The 23,687-nt window shown below is 39.5% G+C and overlaps 1 protein-coding gene and 1 long non-coding RNA gene across 2 annotated transcripts in view; one reads left to right on the forward strand and one right to left on the reverse strand.

The window, feature by feature from the left end:
- The window catches only part of DNAH3 (dynein axonemal heavy chain 3), a 245,542-nt gene that overhangs the window by 103,447 nt on the left and 118,408 nt on the right, over positions 1-23,687 (forward strand). The window contains 4 exon segments of the mRNA XM_075179716.1: positions 1,400-1,491; positions 5,061-5,175; positions 19,109-19,225; positions 21,690-21,869. Of these exon segments, the coding sequence (XP_075035817.1) occupies positions 1,400-1,491; positions 5,061-5,175; positions 19,109-19,225; positions 21,690-21,869 (504 nt within the window).
- Positions 7,924-8,799, reverse strand: LOC142097669 (uncharacterized). Its single transcript, XR_012678227.1, has 3 exons — positions 8,353-8,799; positions 8,180-8,266; positions 7,924-8,091 (listed from the first exon to the last, which is right to left on the reverse strand). It is a non-coding gene; the product is annotated as an uncharacterized LOC142097669 (long non-coding RNA).

Raw genomic sequence — 23,687 nt, forward strand, 5'->3', positions numbered from 1 at the left:
CAGAGCTTCATACGCTGTGCTGGCAGTGGATTACCGGATATACATCTCAGGGGATCTTGCCAAGGTCACCTCTTTGGACTTTACCTCAGCGGGTTTCCTTTGACATAGGGTTTATGCCTCCGTCTCATGTGGTGTGGCCGTCCAACATTAGGAGGACTGGTTTCTGCTTGTAGTGTTTCATAAGGAGATTGGGAAAGACTCGCTGCTAAGTAGACCATCGCTAGGAGTATTCTGTCCTCTGTCTGACAGGCCTTCTCTGTCAAGTTGGCCTATGTGAAATTGTCTTGGCTCCAATTCCACCCATTCCATGGGGGTGATCTGTGCTGCATTTAATGGTGTTTTAGCGGATCAACTTGGCCAAGGAGTCATATAGTCCTCTGGCTCTCATTTCACATACGTAATTGTAGACTGTTGGCCCAACGCCCGCAAGTTTTTGGCCGCAATATTGCGTGCCAGGCTTTAGGAGCGGACCCTCCCTTCAAGGGGCTGCTTTAGAATGTCCCCATGGTAGCAGTGTCCCCTACATAGGATGAAAGAAAAAAGAGGATTTTCATACTTACGATAAATCCGTTTCTCTTCGTTTTATCCCTTCTGCTCTTCTGCTATCTGGTCTTCGGTGGTGGTTTCCCCTTCCTTGGGGCTTTTTGTATTACACTGAGGCTAGAGGGGGTTGCAAAGGAAGGAGTTCTGTCAGCAAGTATTAAACCAATTAATTAACTTGTTAAGTGCCAACACAAACCTCCCCACACACAACCTATGGTAGCAATGCCCCCCAGATGGAATCAGAGAAACGGATTTATCGTAAGTATAAAAATCCTTTTTGCTTGTGTTTAGTAAAATTAAAGGGGACCTCTATCTACTTTTGCATACTCATAATTTGTTCAGCAGTTAATTTACAACAACATTGACTCTTTCATAATATAGCAAGAAACCTTAAAATATGCAATTTAATAAATATATTGAAAACATTGTTTTTCATTCTTGCAATAACGATAAGGGCTCTTTCACACCTATCTGCTTTTAGAACGTCTCATCTACTAACGTCTGAAAACCGCATTTAAAATAGCATGGATGGTTTCTTAAGGTTTCGATCCCACCATTGGGTTCTAAAGTTTAATTGCATATTTCAAATGACACAACCTATATCTCATGGTAATGTCTGCTACCAGTATAATTGATTGTATTGGTAAAAGCACAATGGCTTCCATTAGTTTTAGCCATTTTCCGAGCACATATTTGTGAACAAGCCCCAAGGAGTTTTGTTTTTAATAATCTCCTTTTTCTGTGTTCTGAAAGCTTTCAGTATTATCAGTTACTAAGCCTATAATTATATATAATAGTTTTCTCTTCAATGAAGAGAAAGCATTTTAATGCACAGATTCTTTTTGTCTCCCTGCAGATCAGTGAAGCTGTAGGATTTGATATCACTCCCACACCCAGTACATCACTCATTAACATGCTGGAGTATGGCTTGTCCAAATTTATAGAGAAGTAAGAAATCAATGTAATATTTGTTTCATACCAGAAACAAAATGAATGTCTTGTGTTTTATTGTCAGTAATAAGTGTAAAATGTCAATATATTGAATAACAGCCTTTTACACACTTTATTCGTTCACCCGGACCCTGTGTGTCGCTTATTTTTTATTTTTTTTTATTTAATTAACATTTATTTACATAGCGCCAGCATATAGTGCAGTGCTTTATTATTGAGAACAAAGGCAGTCATAAAACAGGACTGGGTACTATCAACAAAGCAGTAAGAGGAACCTACTCTTCAGCTTGCAATCTATGGGAAAGTTTTGTGTAATATTATACAGTATACTAGGCAATCATGATAGGGACTACAGCTATGAAAAAAGGAAAGATTTTATCACTGGTTTAGTTTAAAAATCTTGATCTTGTTTAAGAAAGTTGGTGTAATGAGTCTGTTAGTAGCGTACATTTTGCTTCAATGTAAATATTACTTGTGTAGCAGAGTAATTATTGTTCAAGCAAGTGAGCTAGAATGTGAGCAATATTCAGCTTACAGCACATGATGTAAATTCAGTATCAGATTCAAGGGTCTATTTATTAAGACCCTTCCGATAAATAGATTTTTTAAAGGAAGTGTTTTATCGGGCAATATATTAACAAAATACCACTGGGGTAGCTGAGCTGAGGTCTATGTAAAGTAACTGTGGGAGTAAAGTTAGGATTTCACACGGAAATGAGCAGAGGCAATTAGGGATCGATGGCAAGAGAGGCAAACCAAACAGAACACCAATGGGGGCAATTCAATTGACAATGGTTTTTTTTTACACCGCGTTAAGTCATTTTAACGCGGTTTTCACTCATTTTAGATTGGGTTAACTTTACCTGATATTCAATTGACGGCGGGATCGGCGAAAATCCCGCGCTCCAAAAATATTACCGTTAATACTGTAATATCTCGCTGGATTTCAGCTCGCAGAGGGAGCTGCGAGCTGAAATCCAGCAAGTAAATTACCGTATTAACGGTTTTTACGCGCAGGATTACCGTATTAACGGTAATATTTTTGGAGCGCGGGATTTTCGGCGATCCCGCCGTCAATTGAATATGCCCCAAACAGTCCTATCGTGGACAGGTAGGAGATCCATTGAAACTATATGGAGGGATAAGCGTTAAAAGCTGTTCAATTTTTTTTTAACGCAGCGCGGTAGACTGTCAAATCTCCAGTTTTATCTCGCACCTCTCATGGCTGTGCAAAAAATTAAAAACATAAGAAAACTATTTGAAATCATGTACTAATGTAAAAAAAATGATAAATTATGTTTATCAGTAATGCATAACATGAAAAAGGGGATTTTCTTTTACAAAAAGCATCTAAAAAAAATTCATAAAAATAATAAACACACTAATCACTAATTAATACATTTATGTATGTTATATGTACTAATATATATGCACTAATGTGTTTTGTCATGGTATAGATGATAGTATAGTAAAAAAAAGTCAAATAAAAAAATATAGTAAAAAAACTACTGTATGTAGATATTATAAAATAGAAAGGTTGTGTAATGCAATAAAATGTATGCCAATGCATTTTGTCTTTTATTATAGATGACCGCGTTAAACCCTCCCCTTTACTCCCCATACAATTCGCAAGCACCAATGATTAACGCGCAGGTGCTGGCTTTTACGTGGCGGTAGTTAAAAACGGTCGCGTCAGCGGGTAAAAAAACGGCGGAATAAAAAACCAACCCGACGTCAATTGAATTCCCCCCATATGTGATATTACAGAATCAGTGAGACGACAAAGGGATGTTTTGGGTATTTGAGGGAATAATGTTATAGGCATTTTGTGGCATGCTGGGAGTTGTAGTTCTGTACCCACTTGAGTTCCACAGGTTGTCTATCTCTCCTGCAGGTTTTTCTGTCAGTCTCACTGTTTAGTTAAACTCTGCTTAATCAAATATTGTCATTACTGGATGACAAATGTGCAATAGCCTGACAGATCTCTTATATTTTCCGATAATCTCAAGTATTAAGGTTGTTCACCTTTCATACATTGAATTCTGGAGTATTTTACTAAGCAATTATATCTCATACTCTCTGTAATCACAAGAGCTATTTGAATATGAGTTTTGATTATGTAAAGTAAGCTTGTATTTTTAATGCTTCTGAATGCCATTTTTCCCTTCAAGTAATTTTCCTGCGGTGCACCATATGAGTCTGAAATTAGCTTTGAGCATTGGTTAGTTAAATAAAACATTTCTTTGTGATTATATATAATAACATGTGTAAAATAATATCTCTTATCTAGAAATTACTGAAAACTAGGAAGAAAAAAGTAAGTAATTGTTTAAATAACTGTCAGTGTTAGGAAAGACGGCAAATTTTTATATGTAATTTAGTATGTTTTAATCATGGTGCTAAACTACTGAAAACTCCTATAATAGAGAATAAGCCCATATTTAAGCCCATATTTATATATTTAGTTGTGCAGCATTCCTAAGCTTCAAGGAGTGGAAGGATGTGGTTTTACCTACATAATATACCGTATTTCCCCATGTATGAGACGCACCTTTTTCCCCAAAATTTTGGGTCTAAAACCTGGGTGCGTCTTATACAGGGGTAGCAGGGATGCAGGGGGGGAGGCAGCGTTACAGGGGCAGCGGGCGGGAATCGAGGGGGAACGGGGCAGCGTTACAGGGGCAGTGGGGGGGATCAAGGGGGAGCGGGGCAGCGTTACAGTGGCAGCGGGGGGGGGACCCAGCAGGCGGGGGACAGGCAGAGTGGCAGCAGGGATCCAGCAGGCGAGGGCAGGCAGAGAGTGACAGCAGGGATCCAGCAAGCGGGGGACAGGCAGAGTGACAGCAGGGATCCAGCAAGCGGGGGACAGGCAGAGTGGCAGCGGGGATCCAGCAGGCGGGGACAGGCAGAGTGGCAGCGGGGATCCAGCAGGCAGGGACAGGCAGAGAGTGGCAGCGTGGATCCAGCAGGTGGAGGACAGGCAGAGTGGCAGCGGGGATCCAGCAGGCGGCTACAGGCAGAGAGTGGCAGCGAGGATCCAGCAGGCGGGGGACAGGCAGAGTGGCAGCGGGGATCCAGCAGGCGGGAGACAGGCAGAGTGGCAGCGGGGATCCAGCAGGCGGGGGACAGGCAGAGTGGCAGCGGGGATCCAGCGGGCGGGTACAGGCAGAGAGTGGCAGCAGGGATCCAGAAGGAGGGGGACAGAGGCACAGTGGCAGCAGGGGGGGGGGGGGGGGGGCTACTGCAGGGAGAGTGTGCTGCCCGGCTGCTCTGATCACAATCAGAGCAGCCGGCCATTACACTCTCCCTGCCTTTTTTTTGACAGCTACCGTAATTTTTTTTCTAGCTTCGGGGCCAAAATTAAGGTGCATCTTATACATGGGAGCACCTTATACATAGGGAAATACGGTAATATTTATACTATATTAACTTTTTTCCCAGTAACTATTATTTTATGTTCCTATATGAGCAAAATATAAATAAATATATCGAATGAGCTGGCTTAACCAATGTACATTTTCATTCAGAAGATTTTCAGTGGAATATATGTAATTTGTGCACTGCAGGCTGGAGCAGATTGGGGCATCGGCAAGCAAAGAATACTCCCTGGAAAAAGCCATGGAAAAGATGAAATCAGAGTGGTCCAATATGAGCTTAGATGTCATCAAATATCGAGATACAGTAAGTGATACATAATGCACCCGGAAGACATGTGTGCAAAGAACGACCCAACATTGTATATGTGCAGCGGTCATGGCCTTATGGAAGCGGCCATACACCTTGATCTTTAGCCCAAAAACTACATTCAACACTTCTGGGGGTATAGTTACTAAACTGCGGGTTTGAAAAAGTGGAGATGTTGCCTATAGCAACCAATCAAATTCTATTTGTCATTTTGTAGAATGTATAAATAAATGATAGCTAGAGTCTGATTGGTTGCTATAGGCAACATCTCCACTTTTTCAAACCCGCAGTTTAGTAAATATACCCCCTGGTAATGTAAAAAGACAAATGTTCAGATGATTTTTCATTTTTTGTCTTGTTACCATACTAGAACGCTTACTAAAGCCATTGCTTTGTCATTGTGGCTTCCATTAGTGCTGTAAGCCTTGTATCTATATCATCAGGTAGCAGGGGCAGGCTGGCCTGGGGGGCAGGGGGCATCTGCCCCCCGGGCCATCCCATAGTGGGCTACCTTGGGCTGGGTCACTGGGCCACCTGAATTTTTTTTCATTTAAAATAGGCTGCTGAGTCGAGACTTGCCCCCCCGGGCTAAAGCTTGCCAGCCCTCCCCTGTCAGGTAGAGTGTTATGTGTTATCCTGGCATACCTCACAGCTCTGCTTATTTATTATGCTTTTTTTATATAGTACCTACATATTCCTTAGTGCTTTATAGATAATACTTAATTATTCAGTCCCTGCCTCATTGGAATTACAGCCTAAATTCTCTACCACACATGCGCATACAAGTTAATTTTGTTAGAAGTCAATAGAATAGAATGTATGCGGAAGCCTATGCAGATATGGGGAGAACATACAAACTCCACAGATAAAGCCTTGGTCAGAATAATGCCATGGCTCCAGTGGTGTGAAGCAGCAATGCTACCAGCTGTGCCACTCTGTTGCCACATACATGGCTGAGAAGCACTGAAAGAAGTCAGAAATATGAGGCTGTGCATTTAACATAAGTTGTAGCATTTATAAAACAATGAATTAATGTACTGGAGGCGGAGAATCCCTTTATCACCCATTTTACTCCCCTATGTGTAATTGTTTGTGAGATGGTTTCTTTGCACACACAAATCAGCATGGACCATACAGTGATTTTACCTCTATGTTGTAGTACGTTTAGTGATGACCCTAAATTACCTGTATGCCATAAAACATCTACCACATACTTGGCAACTCTCCCGGAATGTCCGGGAGACTCCCGCATTTTGCGAGAGTGTCCCGGACGGCTGGGCGAGTGTGGCAATCTCCCGCATCTGGATAATTCTGCCCACTTCCTAGTGAAGTGGGCAGAATTAAATCCCAAACGCCGCTATTCCCGGTGAATCGCGGCGTTTGGCAAAATGACGCTTTTTGCATCATCCCGTCACGGGGATGGGCCCAAAATGACGCAAATTTTGGAGCCCGCCCCCCATTACGCCAACCTCCTCCGCAGGCTCCCGGATTTGAAGAACAGAAGGTTGGTAAGTATGATCTACCAGCAAACATGCATTAAGCTGAGTACACACCTATGTAATCTTAATTATTTCTGTAAAGATTTCAGCAACGACTGAAAGCCCTGATGATTATGCAGATTCAGGCGTACACACATAAAGATTTACTGTCAGATCTGAAATCTGCATCTCTCATAACCATCTGCTGAAAAGATCATGACTGTGCACACTATATAGAGATCTGCCTATACTGCTAGTGAGGGTGTACACTCTTACACATTGCCCGACATTGTTCCATCGTTGATCGTGATATTTAGTCTGTTTATAAAATTAAATCAACAGATATGTTTTGATATGATAAAACATGATTGTGAAAGCATACACACTCTTGCAATATCTGAACAAACAATTGTGAATGGTGCGATCTGCATGATAATTGTGTAGATATGTACTCAGATTTACACTTTTTCTAATGGGTTTGGAATTTCACTCTCAATTAGGAAGCTGCAAGTGAGAGATAAAATATGAAAGCGACTATGAATGAGGAACAGCAAGCATATTAAAAGCAAGTTTAACTGATTGTGCAAGGTGTAAACGCTGACGCAAGTGCTAAATGGAAGGAAACCATGTTTGTATTGTTCTTATCTATGGTGTACCCAGTGCAAACAACTGCATACAACAGATTGATGTAGACATTTAATTTGCCTTAGATGTCTCTAAAGCTGGGTACACACTAAACTGTTTTCGTCCAATAATCTGCTCAAACAGCCGACATACGACCGCTCGTTCAAAAGTCGGGTCAGTGTGTACAGTTACACGATGGTCGAAAGTCTGCCCAAATGGACGATTGTCACCTCATTTGGTTGGTCGTACCGTTTAATATTTTCGTTCCAATCTCGTTACCACTGTGCAGTGTGTATGAACTTCCGACGGATCCACGACAATCCTCTGATACTTCCTCGACCTGGGGGGCGTGTGTATGTTAATTTTGATGTCAATCCCAGTCCCACGTGGTGCGGAATCCGCACATCACTGTGTTTTGTATCGATGTATATTGCACCTGTCTGGCTGCAGACCATTACACTTGTGTAAAGCACGTGTGTTATTACCCTTTGCGTCTCTGTATTCATATTTACTCTTTATACACTTATACCTTTATAACCTATTAAATTTATATTAACCTTTATTAACCTATAATTGTGAATTACCCAGAATAAACCACACAGTGTTCAAGCAACATTTTTATTGCAAGAAAAAGGTACAAAAATTGTAACACACACAGCTGTCAGAAAGATCCGCATGAGAAGTGAGCGCGTCCATACCAATCAGAGAGCTGAGTACTGCAGAGTATTATTTTTAAGGTATTTTTAAAGGTGCTTCTGGTTTGTGGCAGAACAGGTCTTGATGTCGTTTCCATTCCCTTTGATTTCTTTATCTATGAAACAAGGAAATAAAAATGTTTATCATTTAAATTCTATATATGTAATTTACAATCTACCTCATAAATACTCTCATTTTCTCACCTTTCACACTGCTCGAGATCAGTTTATATCTATATTTTGGTCCCTGTGGCGAAATCGCAATAGTAGCGGGCTTAACCTCCGAGCATTCTGGAAAACAGGCGCCATTTTGGTTATTATAACGGTACAGGTATGTGCCAAAGCATTTACATGTCTACACATGTTCACTGAAATACCTTCGTGTAGAACTTCTTTAGTATATTTTTCTTGTTCAATTTCTCCTTGTTTGCTAACATTAGTGGTATCAGTGGTATCTAAACAGGCCTTCTCACCGTTAAATCTTCGTTTTGACATAAAAAATTAGGTTATAAATTAGCATTTTCTACTGCTTTATGTGACAATACATCTACTACATCTACAATACAGGTACACTACATCTGCTACTGACCTTTTTTAATGTCGTCCTGGTCAAGTACTTTTACTATCATCTCCACCGCTCTTGGGCTCATTGGATTTGCTTTTTGCTCTTCTTGAGTATCTCCACCCCCCACCTTAACTTTTCCAACATTTTTTGGCCCTTCCAGCACCATCTCTGACTCTATCTCCGTCTCCATAGCTGCAACCCCCACTGACACCTTCTCCTCACCCGCGACCCCCACTGACATCTTCTCCTCACCCGCAACCCCCACTGTCACTTTCTCTGTCTTCATCTTCTGACGTTCCTCTGCGCCAAACAGGTTCCTCTGTCATTTTATACACTCAGACATGGGCGTTTGTTTCTGCTGTGGACCAATCAGCGATGATGCACGCCGAGAATGGAGCATTCCATTACATACGAAGGGGTTTTATTATTTATTTATTATTAGGGAATATTCATTGCATTCCACTTTAGCAGTTAAATGTTTTTCTAAATGTAATGTATATTACTAAACTTCTATTTTATAGAAATTAAGGAAGTTAACTATAGCTAAAGCTCTGCCCCTTTATGCTAATGTCTTCGGTATCTTGTACATTTCCCCGCAAATGTCGCTGCAGTGCGTACGGAATTTAAATCATTGTTCACGACAACATGGCTGTAAAAAGTCGCTAAAGGGACGTCCGCTCTTCCCTTTCTCGTCCTAAACAAGGCTAGTGTGTATACAGTCCATGGACCGAGCGATCGGACCATCGATCGCATGTAAAATTGCTCGGCATAAAAAGTGGGTCGAAATTTCTGTAGTGTGTAAACAGCTTTACTTGTGTTGTGAAATCTGTAGGTATTCTTCAACAGCTTTAGAAACACAATTCTCAGTGTAATAACACAATAGTAGCCTAATGTATCACTGCAAGATTAAAACTATAAATATTCATTTTACATCACACATTATAGTCATTTGACTTGCAAAAGAGAAGCCCTATCAATTATTTTCAAGGCAGCATAGAAGGTAATGGTTCCCACACAAAGATTTAATTGGAACAATCGGTAACACTCATACATCAAAGCCTGAACTATGTTCTTAAATATATCATATAATAGCGTTTACATTGATACATGTATCTGTAATGAAATAAACTCTTTGGACTCTTATGTCTTCCTCCCACGGCCAGCAAGTGAAACCTCTATTCATCTCTTCTCAACTCTTATTTATTTTTTAGCTTAAATAGACATTAAATAGGGAAACAAACATCACTAAATTGTGCTGAAATGGTTTCTGAGATATAACTTGATACATCCAGTCCCCTTACTATTAAATAACAACCATTGTACTTCTAGAAAACCATAACCGCTCATATAGCGGTGACATCTACCAGCGCTATTGTGGTTACCTCATGTGAGTTACTACTGTGCTATTCAATTTTAATAAATTTACTATATTTTTACATTGCATTCTTTTTTGTTCAATCTTGTTCATTACCGTCACTGGATGAGGTTGTGACAGAGGAATTGCCTGATCTTATATATATGGTCTAAGAAAGCTCATGGTCTTGTGACTATCTGGTACGCAGTTTTTATTTACCTAGGGATGCATGTTGCACCTGTGTGCTACATTATTCACCATTGGGTTTACTGCCTGTTTTAGCACTCTGTCTCCTGGTGGAGGACTATCTCTGGTTTTTGGTGCAGTTTTATATATAACATTACTGCACTATGTTACTTTCTGTTCTGTTTTTTCTACATTGTCGCTATGTCTGATGGAGACTGAGAGGGATTACCTCTGAAGAGGAAACCTCCATATGATCTTTTACTTCTTGAATACATCTTTACGGTACGCAGTTATTACATCTTCCCAACATCATATTTTTGATATTACACATTGGGGCGCCCTACTTGTTTTTCTGTTGCAGCATTTTCGTTATCCGGACTAACCATCTGGCCACAAGTATCCTGAGGCTGCCGCTCTCAAGTGAGCTAAGTGTTGTTTTTCGGGACTGATCCCTCAATACTGGACTTTATATATTATCTATACCAGTTGTTTATCCAAATTGTATTTACGTTGTGGTAATTAGCGCCATCATATATATCTTTTTGTTGTTTGTTATATATATATATATATATATATATATTTAGAGATATATACATATATATATATATATATATATATATATAATGTTTATATATTTGTGTATATAAAATCAATCAAGCTGTATATATTTTATATGTAAACATATATATGAAAAATTTCAGTAAATGTATTTAAAAAACATATATATTAAGGATCGATCCTCATAATGGAGCCATGATTGTAACTGTACAGTGATCAGAGCAAGATCTCTGAATGAGAAGTGAAGTACAAAGAAATAAATGCTCATTTATAGACCTCCTACTATACTCATCACACCAAAAGGCACAAACTTCAATTTATAGCTGTGAAATATACACTCTTTTTATAAAGGTATCAATGTATGTAGCGGATGCAAGCCACAAATCAATGTATCTCTAACATTGTGTATCTGGAGGATGATGGCAAACATTCTGAGACTCACACAAGTGAGTTCAACAGCAAAGGCTGTGTTAAGTGCCAATAACATTGTTTATCCTCCAGACAACACGATGCCTGTACACCACTGATAAGTAAAGCGAAGTACAATAATTGCAACCAAGTATATTATTAAAAGAAAAACCTAAATAAATCAATAATCCATTCATAAACCATTCATGCCTAGGGTATCCCTGCGTACTCTGAGTAGTTTACATGTCCACTTACATCTAGTCTGACGCTTAGATGTCTCTTGCAGATATTTGCATTAGTGTAGAGAGACTGAAGTAGATATCTGGTTCATTGAACATGGATCCTCTTAGTATGTTAATGCTTCTAGACATGCCAGCACAACCAATTTCATTAAGGCAACATTTGTCTGTTTCATGTCCCACTTTCCTTATTTACCGAATTAAAATGGACTTGATTAATTATTATAAAAAGCTCAAGTCACATTATCTCATTGAAGCCTAGGTGATATGAGTATAAAAGTCAGTGTGATATATGTAATAAGACAGATGTCACCCTCTCTGGATATCTGCTGTTTCAGATCCACGCCATCTGTGGTGATATCACAAGTTATGGACTCGCTTTCCCTGTGAGGCATATTAATGACATTAAAGCTTATGTTCACACATGATCTAACAATAGTAGTTTAATCATTATCCTGTATTATTATTCTTTATTTATAAAGCACAACATATTATACAGTTCTATATATTGAGGGGTCATCATAAAGAATAACAGTTGTCGTTGCTGTTGGGGAAAGTGTGAATGGCTATTGTAAGGCAGAGTTGGTGTAAGAACAGTGATTGGGGGGGAAGAGGGAGAGGAATGGACTATTTTGGAGAAATAAGTGTTCCGGCACCATTTAACCATGTGAGTACAGTCTGATAAGCGCAGGTAGAGAGTCCCATAAAAGGGGAGCTGTGGGAGTGATGTCTTAATGGTCTCAAACATAACAAGCAGAGGATTGGATATTATCAGTTATGTTTTATTTGTGTTTAACTTTAAATGCTGTTGAGACACATGCTCAGTTGGCTGAAAGAATTGGTGGCTTAGTGGTTAGCACTTCTGCCTCACGGGTGCTCCTGTTTCCTCCCACAATCCAAAAACATACTAGTAGGTTATTTGACTATTAAAATTGACCTTAGTCTCTCTCTGTATTTATGTTAGGGAATTTATACTAATGAGTAAGTTCAGGGGTGGAGAGATAACTAGGTGTGTCATCTGCATTTACGTGATACTGGAGCTTATATGTGGATATAAGTCAACCCAGACAGTTAGTGTAAGCAGAGAACAGTAGCGGGCCGGGACTGATCCCTGGAGTACTCCAATTTAGACCGGATTAGATTTCATCAAAGGAAACCTTAAATGATTGCTTAGAAAAGTGTGATAAAGACCTGGGCAATATTGCAGATGCCAAGGAAGCATTAAGCATTACAGGAGTAGGGATGGTCAACAATATCATGTGCAGAACAGAGATAAAAGAAGAATCGGAGGGAAGGTCTTTTTGAGCGCAATTTCTGTAGAGTGTTGGGTCAAAGTCAGATTGGACAGGGTTTAATAGGAAGTTTGAAGTGAGAAATGATCAGCCTTGTTTGAACTAAACATTTCAGTAGTTTAGAGGTCAATGTTAGTAGAGAAGGAGTCACAACAGTTTCTTCAGAATGGGTTCGATGTGTGTATTTGAACAGAGGAGAATATACTTGTGGAGGGAGAACGGATAAATAAGTCGGTGAAAGCAGGGACTAGTTTGCAGTAGGACAGAAAAGATTGAATCAAGTGGATAGGTTGTGAATGGAAAGGATGAAAGGAATCAGGCAATTTCCCCTTCAGTTAATGGACTGAAAGAGCTGAGGATGGAGTTGCAGGTAGGCATGGGGTCGGATGTGTGGTGAGACGCAGATTGCGATTTTTTACTTTGCAGTAGTCTGTAGTATCTTGGGCACTGAACACTGTGGATTTAGGTTAAACAGGAAGTCAAATATGGAAAACAGGCAAAGAGATGTATATAGTTGGAATTGTGTGCCATGCTGTATAACGTTGCCCCTCAGAACCAGGTCTCCACTATCCAGTATCAGAATAGAAATCCAAAATAAGTAGAAGGAGAAAAAGTGGAATTAATATAAAATCTATTTTTTACAATACAGTGCAATAGATCACGTACAGTTGTAAGATTACTGCATGTAGTAGTTCATATGGAGTGTTATGAGCGATGAGCAGAGGATGGTAATCTGATGGTATGAGTCAGAAACCGGAAATCCGTCTTATGTGTCACCTGCTGTCCAGGTGGTATCCCACATCTCACACCATGATTGTGGGAGCATCCGCAGTCCTTACAGTACAATAATACTTTATGATTGGTTAATAAATACGCAACCAATCAATATTGGCATATTAAATATTAAATTAAATGACTAACAGAATTGTTTTATATATTTAAAAATTTGTATTTAATGTGATTAATGTGTCACTTTATATCAATTTAATGTGAAACTTAATGCCGATTAGTTCAGTCCAAGTTTATCTCTTTCATTATATCTGTAAACATTAGTAAAGCAAATCAAAATAACTAAAAATAAGGTATGTGTGGTGTATTGCCTTATGCTCACCTACAGTGATCAAAGTGGAAATTTAGAAGTGGTGGTATGGAAAATGTAATGGAAATGTAAGTGATGGAATTTTATAGTTTTACAATCAAAGCGGCGGTATGGCATTCCACCTTATAAATCTTCACTTTCACCACTGCTTACCTTTGTATGTATCATCATAGTCATTTTGCTTGTAAACTGATACAAAGTGAGGCTGCCTCATATATTTGTGTTGGATATATAGGCCATGTTACTTAGCTGACAAGGATTGCAGGACAATTTTGTCGAATCTCATGGATATGTTAGGGCCTAGGTTCCCAAACTGTGCATCGTGGCTCCCAGGGGTGGCCCGGCACTGTTACAGGGGTGCCGTGGACAGGAAGAGGGGAAAAAAAAGCAAACAAAAAAAACTTACCAGTCCGGCGACACCCGGGACCCAGCATCCTCCTCCCTCAAGCTGCAGGAGAGAGGATGCTGGGTCCCGGGCGCCGCCGGACTGGTAAGTTGTTTTTTTTTGTTTTTTTTTCTCTCTTCCTGTCCATGGCGGGATGCAGAGGGGGCAGAGCGAAGATGCAGAGGGGGCAGAGCGAGGGGGCAGAGAGGGCAGAGCGAGGATGCAGAGGGGGCAGAGCTATGGGGCAAAGAGGGCAGAGTGAGGATGCAGAAGGGGCACAGCGAGGATGCAGGGGGCACAGAGTGTGTGGATGCAGGGGGCACAGAGTGTGTGTATGCAGAGGGGGCACAGAGTGTGTGTATGTAGAGGGGGCACAGAGTGTGTGTGTGTGTGTGTGTGTGTGTGCAAAGGGGGCACATAGTGTGTGTGTGTGTGTGTGTGTGTGTGTGTGTGCGTGTGCAGAGGGGGCACAGAGTGTGCGTATGCAGATGGGGCACAGAGTGTGTGGATGCAGGGGGCACAGAGTGTGTGGATGCAGGGGGCACATATTTTTGGCCCAGCTACTTATAAGATGGGACTGCTCGGTAATTATTTTGGAGGGTTTCCTTGAAAAAATTATGGAGACTCTAAGGGTGCCGCAAACTGCAAAGTTTGGGAACCACTGTGTTAGGGGCACAGTGCACGTACAATAATAATAATAAAAAATATCTAATATCAAATTATGCTTGATTGTCCTGAACTGTGGACGCCAAAAGGGGCACAAGGTAGTAGTAGGTTGGACTTTGTTAGAAAGTGGATGTTATTGTGTGTTTTGGGTCTGTTTTTATTTTTTTTGGGGTGAATTGAGAGCCCAGTTTGTGTGGATCGGGGGTTGGGCCTATTTTGTCCAGATTTTGCCTTCATAAATGTTGTGAGATATTCAGTGACAGAGGTAACCTTAAGGTGAGATCAGAACACAGCACAATATTACAGGACAGGAATAATGCAGTAATGAAAGAGAGGACAGTGCTTGAGGTCACGGCACACCTGAGGCAAGATGGTAGAGGTATCAGATTAGAGTCTGTGTCAGGACGGCTGAAAGTTGTTAATGCTGTATCTATTGGTATCTCTACTGATGGCGAGGAGGGAAAATAAAATGATACAGTAAATAAAAGTGTGCTAATTGGGGCCACTGGCTACTTTTACACATTCGTGTAGAATAATAATAATAATAGAACACTGTTGTACAGGTACAAAAAAAGTAGATGGATTATTTTGTCCTTTTATGTTCTTGTAATAGAATTGCATTTTTTTGGCACTCTAATTCACCCAGAAGGTTGGGATCAATAACTATATTTCATATTTGTTTGCAGTTATTGTGTTTGGGTTTGTGCTAGTTCCAGATACATAATGAAGCCACTTCAGAAAGATCATTGTGTGCTGCATGAGCACCACTCTCCTTCTTTATAACTGGACGTTGAGTGCTTGTTCAGTATCCCTAATCTCGGATGATTACAAGCACAGCACCATTGTTTGTTCTTTAATAAATTCCTGCTAATGGATAACACCCTTGATCCCTTTGCTTGGGTTGGGGAATTAGAGAAAGCAAATGGCAATTAGTTTTGTTTAGCAGGGCTCAAATAACAAGGTAAAGACAGAAGTATAAAACCAGGATCAAGACAGAAATGATGTTCATCAACAGATTTTATTATAGGTAGTATATTTTTTATGTATAATACACAACTTAAATATATGTAGAACTCACTGTAGAGCCTTGTTCTGTATTAGGTGGGTAGTGATAGCATCACTTATATTTGTAGAGTAGTGATGTCACTCACAGAAAATATACCCTTATATATTCGGCCAGTAGTGATATCACCTGGGTCACATGACTCATTGTGAAAGTGTTCCGTAATGGAATACATGACTTCCAATGAAGACAGAGCCCACCTAGATCTTAGAGCTGCTGAAAGTCTCTGATATGGGGGATTTACTTTTTAATTGTTTATCTCCTATATTTGTATTGGGGCATACAGTTTCTAAAGCCATCTTAAATGTAACTTATCTTTAGAATATGATTACATAGTATATGCATTTTTAATGTGATTTATCAGGCTACTTATTGCTGCTGTCCCTTATGAATGCAATAAAGGTTGTGGAAGGAACATCTTCAACAATGAATGAAATTCTATATTTATGAACAAAACTGTGCTTTTCATTAACAGGCAATGGATTTGTTTAGAGCAATAAGGACATGAACTATTACATTTTTAGATTTAATATAAAAAAAAGTACAATGCTTATAGGTTAATAAAAAGCAAATTAATAAACAATTGACAAACATACACAAGCAAAACAGTTTAAAATAAAGGGATTAAATTCAGAGTATAACATCGAAGTGCTATATTCTGAGCCCAGGGAAATTGGCTTAAAGATGGACAGTGTATCAATGAATGATTGATTTCCCAAAAGACTGACACTTTGCCCTTTCACATCACAGGTTTTTAAGCAAAATGGAATGGGACGACCTTCACAGGAGCAGTATTGATGTTAATGTGGGGGCAGGAATGTCCCCTGGGTGTCACTTTAATTTGTTCACAAATTTTCCAAAAGTTTTGAGCTTTGGTAACTCTCCACAAATATATCCCAGAGACATAATTCCCCCTTCAATAAACCAGTCATAATCTCCCGCACATTAAATACCAAACATGATGGAATTATAACCATCTGACATCCTGTTCCCAAAGACATGTGATTATATCTGAACCCTTGGTACTGCTAGTAAGAATTATTCACAGCCCGGGTGTGGTTTTTGCCCCTCAGTATGGGGTGGCACACAGGTTTCCCAAAATATGAAATATGAAGGCATTTCCTTTGAAGTTCATATTTCTCTATACCTGCATAAAGAGCCTTTAGGTTTTACCTGGGTCTCCAAGATTCTCTCCTAGATATATGGCTCTCTGATTTACAGGTAGTGATTCTTTTGTGTTTACAATACCTATTGTTGTCTAGGATCTGCATATCATAAGCCAGTCTCTTCACAAAGGGTCTGTTCAACCTAATTACCTCCTACTGAGCTAATTGACCAAATGTTTTAAAAAGGAAACAAACATTTATCTGAGGGGAAAATCATGTTCACTTCTATGTATCAATGCAATACTTTATTTGGGCCCTGACATTCCATATTCTATTTCATCCTATCAGATTTATGCTCTCATCCTGACATGTGGATTAAATGTATCCTTGAAATGTGTGCTTAGCAAAGCAATGTAAAATGCAGATATAAAGTCACAATTAAGTTAGATTATGTACATAGTTCATTTTGGTGTTTAAACTTGAAATGATTTGATATTTCTCATCAAAGTTAGTGGAGTACAACTGCAGTTAAGCACGTGTTATGTATTGGCTGAGTATGCTCCAGCTTTATCATATGATGATGCCTTTGAAGCAAGGAGTTCATCTTTAATGACACGTTGAAGTATTTGATGGAAAGCTTCACTACAGCCTCCTTATCTCATGTGTCAGCAGTCTGCTTACAGTGGAAACATATATATTCAGTATTGCATTATTTTGTCCCTCCCAGCCTCACTTACAGTGCATGTCTAGTGTGCAGTTAATCATATCTGTTCTTGCACACTGCTGTTACATATAAAGTGCACCCATCGCATACAAATAGTAGACTTTTTGTTGCTTGAACCAATATTTTTGAGAATGCAAATTCACTCGGTCTCAGTGTGATGCAGAAGCTCAGTATTGTCACAGTTTCCCACTGATTTAATAAGCTGGGATTTCATGCAAAGTTCAGCAGTTACTGAGATGCAATTACAACAAGCGGGTCTACGAGACTCTTAAAGGTATACTGCCCCTTCCAGCTTTACCAGTAGGTCCGACAATTTGTCACAGTGCCAGATAATTTCAATACAACTTCACCAGTTTTAGAGTATTACTCTATGACACCATATCATATAGGTTTTTATTATAGTAGCATTTTAGCCCTACAAAAAGTTTTAAGTCCTTACTTATATAACTGAATACACATTATATAACTTTTACATTTCAGTTTGGCATCCCTCGAAAAAGTTAATCACCAGAATCAAAAGATAAAGCAAAAATAAAACTATGAATGGGCAATGTGGGTAAATGTATATTTCTGCTCTTCTGTACTGGGTTCATGTCTCTTAAAAATGGTGTGTTAATGAGTTAAATAATATGCCTGAAAGGAAGTATTTATACTTATTTAAATCTATGCAGTGTTTTGAAACTGCTAATTATTAGGGCAGCAATTCTCTAGTCCGCATTACTTTGATGCAGTGCAGAAGCATCAGTGATTGGCTTACAGTCTCCAAGGTAACAAAATGCTCTATAGAAACTGCACATTGGGGCATGGTGAGTGATGTCACAGCAAACATTACTGGACGGCTTCCTGAATGAGCCTCAGAAGATCAGGGTATGCTCCAGAGTTAGCTTAAAGGAGTAGATGGTATTCCTTGTTTAGGCTGGATCGCTAATGATCAGTATAATTTGTGCTCTCTTGCTAGAGCATTACCACAGAGGCAAACGCAGGATTTGTAGAGGGGGATTTCCACACCACGCCGCCAGTGGGCGTGACCAGCATGCATGGGGGAGTGGCTATAATTTTAGACAGTGCTTGGCTGCTCTACAACTCTTCCTATCATTATAATATACACGGGCAATGCGGCGTGCACTACTGTTAGGTGCATGGAGCTCTCCCTTTTCAAGCAGAGCTGTGTGAAGCGGGAGCAGGGTCCAGCCACCTCAATTATACAGTGCCCCAGGCTTGGAGGGGGGTTTCCAGGCACTAGAACCCCCCCCCCTCGGTTTGCCTATGTTCCACTCTGCTATTCTGGCCGCTTGCCAGCTCAGCTATTCTGTGGTTGGTGATTTGCTGACCTATATAACTAATTACGTAACCTGTTCACATATTAAAGCATGTGTGATTTTGCTAATATATTTTAGAAAACATTGTAAGTAGCATAGACTCATGACTGTTTTTAAGCTTGTTAAATAAATATAGGTGTAACGTAACCTTTGGCTTCTTTTTTGACAGAATACAAGCATCCTATCAGCCGTTGATGACATTCAGTTACTCCTTGATGATCACATTATTAAGATACAGACAATGTGCGGTTCTCCATTCATTAAACCGATTGAAACTGAAGCCAGAGTAAGAGGAAATTGTAACTGTAATTACCTCATCTATTGTCTTGGGCAAATTAAATGTTTTAATTAGACATGTCACAGCAAGGGTATGATTGAATGTTTTCATTTAAATTTGAGAATCCACAAACATACTAAAAGGCAGAACCTTTGCTCTGTCAGTAAGAAATGTACAAGACATGCGCTGCATGACTCTTCGTGTTCAACAAAACTAGAGAGATGCCATTGTTATGACCTATCAGTGTGATTACAGTTGCATTAGTGAAGCTCTCCACGGTGCAGCAAATCCAATCGTGCTAGCCAGTGGAGCGAAAATGACCAATCATCACACTAGAAAGCTTGTGTCATCCTGTTTGCAATTTATTTCCCTTTGGAAACCAACATAAACCATTAACCTACAGAAGTGTGTCTGACTTATCTGAAAGTCCTTCCATTGAACCATTGACCAGCTCTGTGGCTCTTTCATGCTTTTTTTTAGTGACCCTTTGTAAGGCTGTCAATACTAAATATTTTTTCCAAATGAAGAATTTAAAAATTTGTTGTTTATGTATTTTAGCACAGTAAATATTTAATAGCACTGCATGTAGTCTACCTGTTGGACCAGGCTTGAACATAGAACTATATGTCTGCAAGCTTTTTCTTCTGAGATCTTGGTTTATTTCAGCTTTCGAGGCTTTCTAACTGTGTTATTTTCGCAGAAGGTGGCCACAATATCAAATTGTTCTGACAGAGTACATAACAAATGTTATTTTGTAAATAGTCTGGTGACAACTCTATTTCTAGGAAGACTATTTTAACAATGACAGTACCTCTAAAGAGACAACATAATTACAGGTAACACCTGTATGTGGCACAAAGGTACTGTTCTCCATACATAAAAAAGTATTTTAAAAGTTTGGAGTAATACATCTACAAATAATGATAGTATCCTGGTGAAGTATACATTGCTTTAGATTAACACAAGTGAAGGTATCCCCATTTAGTGGGCTGAACCAGTATGCGGCCTATCAACTTGCTAGGAGCCATCACTAAAGCACCTAACTAGTGTTCATGAGGTACTGGTTCATGGTGAATAGGCGACTCTAACAAAATGGACGCCTCCACTGTCTATGGGTGACCGAGACCATACCATATAAAAAAAGAATCACTGAAACACTTTGGACCTAAGTCATTAAGGAGAGCATAGCAAAAAAAAAGGAGTAACTTTGCGCCTTGGCAAAACCATGTTGCATTGAAAGGCGAGGTAAATTTAAAATGTGGGGATTTATAGTTGGGATAGGGCATGTCCTAGATCAACTTTAAAAATAAAGCTATCATGTATTTGTGTACTACATGAAAAAGCAGGCAGTATTTTCCTTACATGCAAAATAATAAACTAATGTACACCCCTTTAATAGTTTGTCCAGGAGAAAATGTATTTCTTTTTTGCCTTACTCTCCTTAATGACTCAGGCCCTTTATGTTTGTCACGGTAAACTGATCATCAAAATTAATTGATGAATAATAAGATAATCTCAAAGTGACAATTTTCTTTAACATTACACAAAAAAAGCAATTTTATTATCTTTAGACCAGACATTGAAGTCACTGCTTTCTGAGGAATTAATGTCGAGGAGGATTTTCAAAGTGTATTGAAATATCTGAAAGGGAAATACTAGTTAATATGAAAAAGGATCTTGATCCATTTACAGACATATAGGTAAAAGATGACAAAAAGGCAAAAAATAGTGCAATACCCTCCAGAGGTCACAGACAGGCATTTATGGAAAAGCAACATAGGCCCACACCTATTTTATCATGTAACATTTTTATGGTGCCTTGTGACTAAGGTCTGAGCGCCTATTTGTATTCAGTCACCATGTCCTGCTCATCTGTTATGTTCCTAAATCTAAAGTGAGTGGGGATAGGACCGGTGTTAGTCACCATTCCGAGTGAGATTATTCCGACACCAATTATAGCTACATACAGAGGTGGAACTAGTGAGCTGTGGGCCCCAGTGCAGGGAGGCGGGGTGGAGGGAACCGCGGCACCCGATCCTCTGCATCTGCCATGCAGTGGGCCCCATTATCTGCATGGGTCCCGGTGCACTGCACTTGCTGCACCTATGGTAGTTCCGCCACTGGCGACATAAATATTCTGAAGACTATGAGACAGAGATTAAAAAAAATATAAACTTACCATCACACAGATACAGAACAGTGCCAGAATAATCTCAGTCGGAAGAAATGTACCCAACCTGAACAGATGCATTAAGCTAGGAAGTCCTGCACCTCTGCATACTGTGAACACATGTCCCGCTCACTGAAGAATGCAATCTTTGTCTGGCTGTGTCTTGGTATTGGTGGTCACAGGAGGGCCTGTTGTGCTTCTGGGAGTGTGGGGACTGGAAGGTTCATGGAAGATGATGGTTCTCTTTAATGGTCCTTTCATATAAACCATTAAATGTGTGAAGAAAATCTCTGTCTATTGCAGGAGTGGGAGAAGACACTTGTTCTGATTCAAGATATATTGGACGCCTGGTTGAAATGCCAGGCAACCTGGCTCTACCTGGAGCCCATCTTCAGCTCTGAAGACATTATAGCTCAAATGCCAGAAGAAGGACGGAAGTTTGGTATTGTAGACAGCACTTGGAAGGACATAATGTCAGAGGTGGTATGTAAACAGGCATTTTTTGGGAACCTAATTTTACTTTTAATGATAAATCTTGCACATTTCAACACATTTACATAGTAAAGTTGAGAAAAGACATAGGTTCATCAAGTTTGACCTTTCACGAAGTCTAATTTTGGTCCAACATATTCTTCCTGACCCCAAAAATGGCAGTCCGATAAGTCCCCTGGAACAATCACCCCAATAATGTCCTCTACTGAGACATAGAATATTGAAAGAAAGATGTAATTTATCACATTCATTAGCCAGAAAACTTCACAAAGCTCAGTACTAAGCTGAGATGATATGAATTGTCTTTGCCAAGGTACCAACTTCATCTGGGGATCAGCACATAACCAGGTGTGACTCTGATAAATCGGATTTACTTAAAAGCTCCAGAGCATAAAACCACTGAGAGGACATTTCTCCATTAACACTAATTCACTGACTATAATGACTGCACATTAAATTATTCCTCTGATATAAATAGAAGAAGTTAAAGAATCTCTGTGCATTACTAATGAAAGAAAAGTGAGGCTAATTCAGCAGATATTAAAAGACTTCAAGAAAAATAACATTTGCTGTAAGAGCTGAAGATTTTGTACTAAGAGGTTAAATGTATATTGTGAAGTCAGTTCATAGAATACATCAAGTTTCTATTAATATATAACTGTTTGACAATAAAACCACAAACACGAATTACAGTGTAATGAGTAGATAAGGAAATAAGGCAAGTATAACAGCAGACAGGTGCATCCAGAGTGATGGAAGGAGTCTGTGTGTTAGTAGGCAAATTATGATAATTATGGTTACCAGAGTCACAGCACACACAACAGCATTGTGAACCCACCGGCAGAAAATAGCCAGTGTTATAGAGAATACATATGTAATACTGTAAAGAAACAATAATATATAACCTGTACTTACATTGTACGTTACATTTCCACTTTCTCCTAGAGTTAAACATGTCATACACTTAGTCTCGTGGTTTACTGGAGAAACCTCTTGTAACTTTAATGGCTATTCTGAGGCTGTTTGGAGATCAATTGTAGTGTATATGAAAAGTTTGTTTATTTCTACATCTGTACCTGTATTAACCCATGTCAGAGTGGTGGGCTAACAGTCCTTCTACTGCTGATCCGCTCAGTCAGTCCCAACATTGGTTACCTGCAGTTTACCAAATCCACTATAAAATACTTCTACTAACATATAAGGCTATAAATAAAACTGCACTAACATACATGTCTTCACAAAATATCTCTCAACTCAACCCCTCCATTCTGCGCAAGATCGCACTTGCTCAAATTCCCGATTACAGGACTTTTTTTTGGGCTGCACCCACTCTATGGAAAGCCCTCCCTTGCCCAACAAGACTTTCCTCTAGTCTTGAAACCATCAATCGTTCCCTGAAAATTTATCTTCAGTTAAGCCTGTCAAATTCCCAAACTAACCTCCGAAGGCTATCCTATCCTAAGATCACCCTTCTACACAGTTCACACAAGACTTACATGTGTTCTTTCTATACACTCTGACCCCCTGACCCCTATGCTATGTGATGGAATCATAACACCTCTCTAAACACTTTTTTTCATTGTAATCTAGCTGGACCAATATGCAATATGTGGCATTTAACCTCATATATCAAACTCCTATTGTCCTATAGATTGTAAGCTTGTGAGCAGGGCCATCTTACATCTCTATCTGTCTGTTAATACCCAGTTTTGTTTTATTACTGTGTTTGTTCCCAATTGTAATGCGTTATGGAATATGCTGGCACTATCTAAATAAATGTTAATAATAATGATATAGACAATGAAATAG

The sequence above is a fragment of the Mixophyes fleayi genome, chromosome 7, assembly GCF_038048845.1.
Source record: "Mixophyes fleayi isolate aMixFle1 chromosome 7, aMixFle1.hap1, whole genome shotgun sequence".
Lineage (NCBI taxonomy): Eukaryota > Metazoa > Chordata > Amphibia > Anura > Limnodynastidae > Mixophyes > Mixophyes fleayi.